This window comes from Strix uralensis, chromosome 20 (assembly GCF_047716275.1).
Source record: "Strix uralensis isolate ZFMK-TIS-50842 chromosome 20, bStrUra1, whole genome shotgun sequence".
NCBI classification, from domain to species: domain Eukaryota; kingdom Metazoa; phylum Chordata; class Aves; order Strigiformes; family Strigidae; genus Strix; species Strix uralensis.
In genome coordinates, this window is record NC_133991.1 from 12,037,423 (window position 1) to 12,049,145 (window position 11,723).

Sequence of the window (11,723 nt, forward strand, 5' to 3'; positions counted from 1 at the left end):
GCTGGTAGCACACTGCTTTGCTTTCCAAGCAACTCCAGTCTGAGTACCATGAGCTATATAAAGACAGGACTGCCCTGACACCCCTGAAGATGAAGCAGCAAACTAAACCAAATACAAAGTCGCAGCCCCGTGTCTGAAAGTCAGCCTCTAGCATTCTCCCAATAGAAGAGTTAAGTCTCCATTCTTCTCTCCCCACAGACACTCACAATCACTTGCATAATTAGCCTTCATTGCAGTCTGACAGGCAATCAATGCAGACCAGGCATGAACCAGAAGGTGCACAGACACCGAGCTGAACAGTATGTTCTGGTCTCCTCTAACGCGTGGCTTACACGTCCTAAGAACACATGAAGAAACACTACACTGCTGCCACTACTTCTGTAGCTAGAAGACTTGAAGCTTTAAGGATGAGAGCTGCTAATTCAGTACCTTTCAAAGCATCAAACATACAACTACAAGAAGAAGCAAACTTCTAGAGCACCAATAGACAACTTACAATGAGCATTGTAACAAGCAGGTTCTTCTTGGTGACCTGAGCGTGTGAGAAGATGTAGTTCAATACAGCATTCATATCACTTTTATTCTCTTCCCGAAGGGTAAAGACACACTTGTCATAGTGACCTGCAATCAGAAATGCGCATTTTTTCCAGTCTCCGCACCTCTATGTCAAGGAATAAAAGTTACTAGATGTGTCTTTATTTTTCTACATACATGTTTTGAGAATCTACTTTGCATGGTCCACACAACCAGTTCTGGGAAGGAAACATTCCTCCCACCACCACACCCTCAACCGTAAACTTTAATTTAAACATCCTACTCTTAAAACAGTTCCAATACCAAATACCTCCTCTGTGAGGAATATGAAGAGAGGAATGGTGAGCTCAGTCTTTCATTCAAATGACAACCAAAATAAAGTAATAGCAAAAGACTTCCACCATCCTCTACTACCAGCAAATTGCAGTGGAAATGAATCTGCAGTGCCATTAGGCTGCTGCAGGTACTGGAGCAGGACAAAAGAAAAGTAGAGCAGAATCTGAACCACCTGTAAGAGTTAGAGCCTCAAAATTAGCTAGTGCTCCATTGCCATCTTGTGCCTGGATACAGCAGTGCAATGCATTTATTTCAATTCTCAGTTTCAGGTTTGAGGTTTGTTCTTAAGAACAGCAAACAGCTTCCTGGTGTTTTACAGCTGGTGCAAATAAGTCAGTGACTTTTTTTTTGTTTACTACACTTGATTTTTTTACTACGGAATTTAATAACAGGCAAGATAGAACTAAATAGCATGGTGAATTTAAACAGTTTTTCTGATTCTGATTTTTCTGCAGATGCTCAGAAATCGGGAAGTAAAAATCAAGCTTCTAATATGAAGCTTCTACACATGGAATACCTGAGTGGGGGAACTCTGCAGTGGTGCGCCGCTGCTGACAGGGTCAGCGAGTGAACGCAAAGGAGAACTGCTTCATCTCTGATCGAAAACAAGCAGAGACCACAGACTGGCTGAGCCTCAGCAGCTCAGTAACAGACTAGAAATGGCAACATGAAGAAACTCGTAATTCAGTGAGTCTGTCTTTTTACTCCAGGTCATACAAAAGTCCTCACTTAGAGGATCATAAACTCATATAGGAGCTATTCTTTCCAAGATTTACAGGGAAAAGGAGCATTCTTACACTGAAAAGAGACCAGTCATATTACGACATGTAAACTGTGGGTAAAATGACACAGGATGTAAAAGATGATGGATATACCAACAGTGAAAAACCAGCAGAACAGACAGCTTTGGGGTGGAGTTTGTCATTTGCTTGTCATAAGCATTACAAGCACTCCTACCACGAAAACTCAAACGGGACATAAGCTCCTCTACAAAAACAGGATGTGACTGGCAGACCTTTAAAAGAAAACCAGTGTAGCTCAGCCTCACCATGAAGTCAGAGCCATCTTTCTTGAAGGAGATCTTCTGGCACCAAATGTGGTTCTTTCAGAAATCAAATCCTTGATGTGCTTCGACACTCACCATGCTGAAACTGAGTCTCCACCTTCAGATACTGACGGAGCAGATCCATCACCACTGCTTTCATGTGACCCCGAATACCACTCCGGTACCTGCAGAAGCAAGTAAGTCAAGCCTAGCACTGAGTGAGCCTCGCACGGCCCTGCTCCTGAAGACCTGCAAGTGAGGAACACTCAACACGAGTGGCAGAATAAGCCTGTCTGCTTAGGGAAATAAGTGGCTCTGAAAACCCCAATTGTGATGGGAATACATAACCCCTGCCACTACTGTTGTGGGATAGCACGGCTCATGTTTTGCATTAAAATGTCCCTTTTTCTTCTAAAAATACTCAAAACGCTAGACACTGAAAGGCATAACAGCGGCTTGGTGAAATGGCCAAGATGTGATCATTGTCAGGGCAAAAGTTAAATCTTTCCTTCATATGGTAAAGGGAAAAAGAGGAAGGATCTGTATGTGTGCTTCCCCCAGGCAGCCAGGAGCCACACGCACATGGTTCCCTCACTCTTAACCTCCCTGAGGGAAGTATGCAGGCTTATTCCTAGTGATTTACACTCTGCGTGTAATAAAAACATTTCAGTAAAGACAAGCAGGCTCAGGTCTTTCAAGCAGCAGGAAAAAAAGTTAGCGGGCACCCCTGAAAATGGCTCACCTCTGTACAAGCTGCACAATGCTTTGGGTGTTCATGAAGAAGACCTCACGCTCTGATTTGCGGTTCAAGGTGGCTGCGTGGCTGTCCAAGATATTGGCAATCTGAAAGAGAGCAATCACATGACAGTGCCACTCCTGGATGGGAGGATCTGGCTGAACAACCAGCAGAGAAACTGAGAACTTCCAGACAGACCAGAGCAGAGCTCCAGCAGACTCCAGCAAAGGCCAAAGCCTTAAACTGCTAAGGAAGTTAATGACCTGACAGTGATACAAAAATCAATGCACAGTATCGTATACCGGAGAAATCATCTTCCAGCATCTCATTACCTGATCAGGCCTCCCTTAGTTGCAATCACTCTTTTTTAAGGTTATGTTGACACTACAGATTCCACTGCAGCATATGTACCAGGCAAAAAGAAAATAAATATGATTAAACTGCTTCCAAACTGCCTGTTTAAAGCTATACAGAGCAGGGAACACATACCCTTCAGCCCCGGTAAAGGAGGTGAGCCTTTAAGCTCCAGTGATACAGGTAAGTATCTTTCATCATGAAGATTGCATGTTCAAACGCACCTTTTAGGTCCAACTAACCTCCACATAATTTAAAGGAATTTCCTCTCTGCCCCAACACAAACCAGTTTTTGTTCCTCTATCTAAGTGTGGCTGATCACCTGTTGGCTGGGAAACTGGCAGAGGACTGACGTGATGTTGCTGGCATACTGGGCCATCTCCTTCTTGATGGACTTCTCTACATTGGGTGGGATCCGTCCAGAAACACTGGTCATGATGTCCTGAAGCTCCAGCAGAGGCAAAGATGGATCTCTCAGTGTCTTCATTAGTCGCTCAACCCAGCCTTTCACCTAGAGACATGTCAGTGTAAAGACAAGCATGAAGCAAAGAGTAAGCAGTAAGAAGGGAGAACAGGAAAGGCTTTTCATGGACGTCTTCTTCAATACTCTTATCATGAAGCTAGTCCAGGGACTAAAAGAGAGAACTGGGGTAGATGACAAAGCTGCTGTTACTCCAACAGCTGACTCAGATTCATTCACCCTCTTTCCTCCTCCCTCCAGGACTTCTACCACAGCTGGCTATGCACACAGCTTCCACGTACAAGGCTGCAAGCACAAGCAGTAAAGACTGAGCTCAACTCCTTGTCTGTCTTTGTTTTGGGTACCACAGATGGGACTCTTCCATCTTCCTCTCTGGTGAGACCAATGATAAAGCCATCTAAGAAAGCCAAATCAAGCTGGCACTAGCAGGGTAGTACTGCCCTGGCCCTTGGTCCTCTGGCTGTGACAGGCAAATTGGGCAGCCTTACCTTGAACTGAAAGAATACTTGTGCTCTCGCTCTGAAACAAATAGTAACCAGTACCTTGTTGCTGAAGTAGGGCTCTGGCAGGCAGAATCCATTCATCACATTGACCAGGTTATCTAGGACATAATGGAAGATGCGATGGAGTTTCTCGCCTCGAAGCGCTGTGCTCTGGATCTGCGGCAAGGTACCCGTGTGCAGCTCAGCCTGGGAACACAACGAACAGCACGGTGTCACTAACCCTCCTGAATGGCATCAGCCATGGTGGTAACATCCAGTTACCCTCGACTGCAGGCTCAGATTTAACTTGGAAGAATTCCCAGAGTGGAAAATGCACTTGGTTGAGAGACAGAAAAGTTATAAGCTGGATCTCCAACAGTTCTATGTCATCTACACCCACAAAATAAGCTTCCAGCCTCTCTCCCAAATGTGACAGTTGATCTCATTGTTTAGATCCAGGATGACCAAAAATCTCAAAGAAAAGCACAGGAAAAGCCAACAGTTTGGTGCTGCCAATCACTTCCCTATGCGACAATCTCCCACCATTTTCAGCTAGCTATTGCTAAAGGAACAATAGATTCTCTTCCACCACCACCAGCTACATTCCGGCCTGCCATCCCCAAATGAATGTATCTCTTTGCCTTTCACCTTAAAAGATTCACATCCTAGGCTCTTTTTTTTTATTTCCAGATTTGCTGAAATTGCTTTCACAGGGCCTGACACTCTTGGAGGTGAGATATCAACTCCTGTCCTCCCAAAGAGGGTCACTTGAAGAATACATGATAAAAAGAAGTTAAACTTGCACAGGAACAAACCAGATAAAAAAATCTGGCCAACCTCTAATATCCTACATAGCCACGTACCCACAATAGTACTAAGGTAGGAAGAGAGCAGGAACGGTACATAAGCTTAGCCTGAGTCAGAGAAAGAGACAATAATCAGAGTCCTAGTCCTCATCTGAGACAAATAAATGGTAAAGTGACAATTCCAGTACAATGCACAAATCTGAAATCGGTTCAGTACACTGGACCACCTCGTACCACTCACAACATCACTCCCCGATTAAAAACACAACAAACATCTGCGCTTCCTGCAACTTCTCACCTGCTGAACCCTGCTGGGATCATCCAGCTGGAGCTTGGCAATCACACAGCCTGGATCCAACACTGCCCCTGGGCGTTTGACATAATGGATGCAGCCCGATTCTCCTGCTGTTAGTGTCATCACCATTTTCATCACCTGTAGCAAGGAAAACAGGTTACACACTCAGCTTCCACGTTCCCCAAATGGTTCTAGTTTTGTGAGCCAGCAGCCAATGGCCTACCGCAGACAAACTAACCTGCATGAGCAGCTCCTGCGTTCAGGCTTTCTCAAAGGCTTAAAAGCACAAACATTGGAAATGAAACCCCAGACACTGAAGTGAATGGTAGAACTAAATAACTGGCCACAAATTAGCACAGCCAGAAGCCATCCTCAGGAACGGCACCTGTCCCACACTGCTTGGCCCAACAGGTACTCAAGAAGGTCCCACATTCAAGACAACGAACAAAGCAGATACAATTTACTCCTGCAGCTGCTGCACTCTAAAGGCTGGAAGTGGGAGAGCCACTCCCAAAAGCTCCAGCAACACACTTTTAGCAGAAGGAACTAGGATTATTTTCTAGAGGCCACAGATCACTCTTCCCAAACAAAGATGGTTCCTTAGATCAGCCATGGAAGCTCCTGCCTTTGGAGCACAAGGGTTGGGTATGAGGGGAGACAGTCTATAGTTTTGCCATTGCTACACTACACACAACTGGGAACACAGGAATTGAGTAGGTGGTTCCTTCTGAGCCATGGCTCTGTTGCAGCGTAAAAGCACTTACACAAAACACCTGGATCTCTGGCTTGATATTTTTCTCCTACACATTGTCCCCACGTGGTTTAATTGCCCCTCTGTCAACACACACCCTCCCCTCCCTCCAATCTGTTTTGAGCCGTGCACTCCTACACAACCCCTCGTGCTTTCCTCACAGTGATGCAGAAATTGTTCATCCTCCTCCTCTCTAAGAATTAAGTAACTTCCAAAGGAGAAGGGAGGAGTGACACTTATTAACTCATCCAATCAACCCAATAAATGATCAGGTAATCAGAGAAGTCTTAATTTGTTACTTAATCCTAGCATATAACTCTGCTTCTGAGTCTGTTGTTAGTACTAAGTAGTGATCTACAAGCAGGAAGCCTTCTTCACCACAGCTAGAAAACACAGTACACAGCAAGGTGATAACCACAGTCTCACTGCTGAGAAATTGTGCTTATCACTTGGTATACAGTCATTAACACTCAAACACTCAAACACAAAAAGCTGTTAAGTAATTTCTTCCCCACTCCATCACTCTCACTGCCGATTCCTGCATTAGTCCAGATTAAAACACAGACAAAATTTGGAAAGGAAACACTGTGAATTATCCCTCATGCTCAATTCCCAGTTCCAAAGCATTCAACTTTTCCCCCCAGCTTTTGCCTGGGCAGATTCAGCACCTGCAGCCAAGTCAGTTCTTTGAGACTCTTTTACCTCTATTTCTGCAAAGCACTGGCCTGCAAACACGTGTCCCCCATCCTCCACCACATACTGGATGAGCTTCCCAGCCGAAGGTGAGCGCAGAATGGAGGGATCATTCTCCTTTTCAAACACACAGGTCTTGTTACCGATAGTGATGCGATACCTAGGAAAGACCAGAATGAATCACTGCAACAGAATTTCTTGTGGAAAGCACGGGAAAGGGACAATGCATTCACTCTTTCCCTATTCTACTTCAAAACAAACCCAGAGAAAAACACCCAGCTCTTCTGGAGTCCAGTCAGGACTATGGAAGCCAGGGATCAGAAACCAGATAGAACAGGCCTTAGCAAGGTCATACGTATGTTACTTTTGTGCTTATTCTCTACCAACAGGTATCACTTCCTGTCAGAACCAGCACCAATGAAGGTCAAGCTTTCATATAAACGAAAATTGCTATTAGTGGAGATTAGACGTGCCATACATAACACCCAACACATCCACCAAACCGCCCGCCTCATGCAAAACCCTCTTGTATACAGAGAAAAGCTGAAAAGAGCAGGATGCACCCATGTAGCAGACTGAGATGTTGAGATTTTATAGCATCTTCCAACCCAGAAAGTTACCCAAACTCTTTGTACTCCTGACCAGATTCGTTACATTTGTCACAGAAAAGAAACCAGCAGAGGGGGCAGTGGTTCACATTCCAGAAGCTGGAGATTTACGGGTCTTATGGCTACAATCCCTACGGGAATTTTGACGGAATGCACTGACATAGTAAATCTCGTATTTATTTCTAAGGCAGCTGTGGATTTTCAAGGATTTTAAAGTTTTTCATGCTCTGTTTTTTGTTGTGATTTTTTTTTTTTTTATAATCCAAAAGGGCACTTCTAAAGAACCGGCAGGAGCACATGGACTCCACATGGGTACACATTCAGATCTTTCCTCCAACAGTAGCCAAGATCTGCTCCTCAGGTGAAAGCAACTTCTCCCTTTAAACTCATCCACAATACACAGAGTAACCTCTTCGTAGGAGAGAATTTCGTTCCAAACTGATCTTTGGGAAGCATAAATTCCAAGTTCACCTAATTTTGGCTTGCATGTAAATGTTGAACATTAATCTTTACAGGTTGCTACCTGTCCACTTCTTCTTTCATGTAGGTAGTATAGCTGCTCCCGTCATAAGATAGGAGCAGTCCTCCATCACTCAGTCGGTGCACATCAACTTCCACACACGAGCTGTTCATGATGACCACATAGGAATTGGGGGACTGCCGGGTCACCTGCAGATCCACAAGTGTCACAAGAAATAAACACAGCCTTGAGAGCACAGCGTGCACAGTTTTCCAAGCACTGCAACAGTGGGAATTAAAGAAGGGGAATAGAGTCATCTGTTCTCATGTTAGATGGAAAAAAAGAATGTAAAAAAGAATTGGGATCACAAAACCAAGTATTTAGCAGTCAAGAGATGCCAGGACTAATGCTGTCCATGAATCTTGATTTAATCCTCTCACACTTATGCATTAATTGCATAGGTTTGATTATGCAACCATATACCATTTCTTCACCCCAATCTATGTACAAGTCATGGTCGTGTACTAAAATTGCATAATGAATGACATAAATTGGAAAAAAAAAGATATTGTCTCCCAGAGAAAGCAGCTAAAGCTCTCCCTGGAGAGCTCTGTGGCAGAGACTCCTATGGCAGTCTCTGCCACAGAGCTCCTATTTGAAGCTGGGTAGATCACTTAAAGCATACTTTAGCTGCTCTTCAATGCCTCTGTATCTCTCATCAAAGGGGTGCCAAGATAAAATCAGGGAGGTGCATGGGTGCAGAATACTTATAGCTGCAAAAACCCGTATATGGTCATGTCATTAAAAACTTCACCATAATCAATTTGCCCGGGGAAGCTATTTAAGATTGCACAGGCAATCTTAAGTCTAATATTTCCTAACTTTTGCATGTTTGGTTTTGCAACCTTTAAACAGTATTTCTAACATGGTTCTGTGTACACAACAAAGAAAAAGCAATACTAAAGGGAAAAACTGCTACAAATTCTGTCATGCTGATAAACTGGGCTCAAACACCCAACAGAGTAGATCTACATATTCAGAAAGATCAGTTGAAAGTTTTGGTAAACCAACAGTAGTCTTTGCCTGTAACAAAGTATTCTTCACCCAATGCAGAGCAGTTCTTGACTCCAAAAGGCTAAAACATTTAGAGATACACAGAGATATTGCAATGGGAAGATGTGATGGGGTATTATCATAAGGGAGACTGTACCGATTTCTTAACCCCACTAAAGCAAAGAAAATAAACCCTGCACAGATTTAACTCCAATAATTACACGTATTACAAAGATTAAGCCAGAGCAGTACACAAACAGACATTTCCAAGTAAAAGTGGCAAGAAGATGGGTTTCCACGCTGCAGATCATACCTTCAGCACGTATTTCCGTCCTTCATAGATGAGTTCCACATCCACAGTGTTTAGCAGAGTATGAGCAGGCAGGACCTGGCCCCTTGAAAGAGAAGAACAAAACAAAACTGGTCTTCCAGAAGCCACCAAATGGTTATCAGGGGCCCAAGCAGGTTCAAAAACGCATGCAAGAAATTGGAGAACACTAGCAGAGAGATGGGAGTAGGCTTTTAAATTGCCTCTTCTTAGGAGAGACACATATCAGTTTAACAAAGCCAGCCACAGAGCCCAGCTTTACTTGCCATTCACCCACTTTTGCCTTGGAGAAGAGTCTGCAAAAGGAACATCACAGCCTGAATTACAGAACGTGTAGCATGACTTAACAGAAGGATAAAGCAGCTTTTCCCCCCCTGCAGCTCTGTTTAGGTATGGACTCACCAACAGGACCCTGAGGCGAAGAACTCTGTTAAGAGCAGACCTGCCTGGATCACACCAGGTTTAGCCTGACGGAGAGTTATGACTAGTTTCCCTACAGTGTCCACTCTACTTTAAAGCCAGCAGGCTCAGAGAGGGTTTTCTAAGTACTAGTGGGAAACATTCAATTTGGAAAATTATGTCAAATCTGGAAAATTAAATCAAACCTCAAAACAGGAGGAAGACAATATCTGGTGATTCAAGACTCCCTAATGTTGCCCTAGCAGTACACAGAGAAAGAACTCCACATTTCTGAACCATTTCTTGAAGCTTCTGCAAAACTGCCAGAAATCAAACCAATCTGCACAAACAGCAGGGGGTATTTTGGGGAGATGCACAGATATCTGCCAGTTTTCTTAGGCCTGTAGATGAACAGCTTCCTGGGGCCAGAGAACAGTCAGCAGATAACAAGCTCTGTGCTTTTCTGGACTGGACTGTACTTGAACAAAACTTGTAAATCAAAACTAATTACTATCTGCTTATCAGCCACCTACCAGACCAGCTTGCAATTTTACCTTTCTAGAGAGTGCAGGAAGTTTGAGACACTATTTCGGAAGCTCACATCAGCCACGTGCAGAGCTCCACACACCACTCCCAGCATGGTATCAGGCCTTTCCGCCTAGAAATAAAGGGTACGTAACACAGTTACATCTCCTTCAGCTCCAGTCCATCCTGGACACCCGCCTGAACAATCAACAGGCTCAGCTCTATTTCTGGTTCATGGCCAACCTCTCTTTAAGTTGGTGTAGCATCCATGCAAACGCTATATAGAAGCAATTACCTCTGTAACTCCTTAAGAGAAAACCACTTTTTTTTTCTTCCTGGATCAAATCTTAAGGCTCCACCTACATTTCCACTATCATCTTGTCCCAAACTGCAAACCAAAATCCTAGCCTAAATCCACACGTACACTAAGATGCTTTTCTGGCCAACTTTAAGACCACCTTTCCTTGACAGGGATGACCTGGGATTTTGATGTAAATAAGAATTAAGGCCAGCGAAAATTCATAAAGTGGTAAGTGAAAATTAACCCCTCCTAAATCCTTCTCCTCTTGCAACCAGCAAGCACCAAGCCTCCCCCCCACCCCTTCCCCTCCCCTCTCTGATTTGGAGTCCTTTAAAGCAAAGCAGCTGCACCTGAACTTTCTCAGCAATGAGCCGATCCAACCAGCCAGTGTCAATGCGGTTCTGCTGGAAGCTTTCTGTTTCCAACAGTTTAATCAAGTACTCAACAGTGGTTCGGAAATCCCCTCGGATGGACAGCTCCTTCAAAGCCACTACCATGTTTCTGGAAGAGAAAAGAATACCTATTACCTATCCCGTATTAACAGCAGTGTGGAGGCTGGTAGCTCTAGATAGTTCCCCATGAGCTGTTGGGGAAAAAATAGTCTGAAGGTAACAGTGGAAGAGCACGTGCACTGGAGCAAGATCCTATATGGTGTGCTTGGGAATGAAAGAATATTGATTTTCTTCAGTCTGCTGCTGGTGTGAACAAGAGCAGCTCAGCCAGCACCAGCCATGAGACCAGGAGCTCCCACTGTTACCACCGTCTAGGCACCTACCACAGGTCAGAAGTATCATCAGACAGACAGATGTGGTCTCCATCCCACCCAGAACGGAACCAAGGGAAGGCTCTGGATGACAGGTCACACAGTCCTGTGCTATGACCCCATGCTTTAACGTTTCACACCACATGAGGACACTCAATGGTTTCTAAACCATTCTAAGGCATTGGCATAACAAGTTATCCATGTTTTTCCTGTTAGAAGCCTTCCACCTGAATGCTTTCACAGAGGCATACCCCAGCAGCAGGTATACAAGGCAGGAATGAAACAGAAAAGAAAAAAATAAAGAGAAGTAAGCAAGAAATATAGAAATGTAGGTGCAACACAGTTGAACTGCAAAGCAAGACAAGATGAGAAGCCTGACGAGGATGTGGAAAACAAGGTAAAGAGAAGAAAACTTCTCTTAAAACTCCTAGAAGTAAGGAGTCTTGTTTTATCCATGGCACTTTGGATCAAAGACGACAAAACCAAGCAATGTCCAAGGTTCTACCGCTTTTCTGACTACTTACGAGATGGCCTCTTCACGATTTTCTCCCCAAGAGAAGCAGTGACCAAATTGAGAATCAGCAAATTCATGAAGCCCTCCTGCAGCAGCAACACTGAAATAGCCCCAGACATTCTTATTGCTGCGGAAATTCAGCTCCTGAACTGTACCAGAACTGGGCTTAAATCCCTGTAAAGACAGACAGACATTGCTATACATCCTAAAGAAAAAGTAAATAATCCAGAATTAGGGAAGTAATTAAGAGTTCTGAAGG

The 11,723-nt window shown here is 44.1% G+C and overlaps 1 protein-coding gene across 8 annotated transcripts in view; it reads right to left on the minus strand.

Annotated features, from left to right (window-relative positions):
• ACACA (acetyl-CoA carboxylase alpha) overlaps nt 1-11,723 on the minus strand; it is a 132,714-nt gene that overhangs the window by 93,817 nt on the left and 27,174 nt on the right. For all 8 annotated transcript variants that reach the window (XM_074890471.1, XM_074890468.1, XM_074890466.1 and 5 more), the window contains 12 exons: nt 11,475-11,638; nt 10,538-10,688; nt 9,916-10,019; nt 8,948-9,029; nt 7,645-7,790; nt 6,523-6,673; nt 5,073-5,207; nt 4,029-4,175; nt 3,328-3,516; nt 2,658-2,758; nt 2,012-2,100; nt 497-621 (listed from right to left, as the gene is read on the minus strand). In XM_074890471.1, coding sequence (XP_074746572.1) covers nt 497-621; nt 2,012-2,100; nt 2,658-2,758; nt 3,328-3,516; nt 4,029-4,175; nt 5,073-5,207; nt 6,523-6,673; nt 7,645-7,790; nt 8,948-9,029; nt 9,916-10,019; nt 10,538-10,688; nt 11,475-11,638 — 1,584 coding nt within the window. The remainder of the gene's footprint in view (nt 1-496; nt 622-2,011; nt 2,101-2,657; nt 2,759-3,327; nt 3,517-4,028; nt 4,176-5,072; nt 5,208-6,522; nt 6,674-7,644; nt 7,791-8,947; nt 9,030-9,915; nt 10,020-10,537; nt 10,689-11,474; nt 11,639-11,723) is intronic.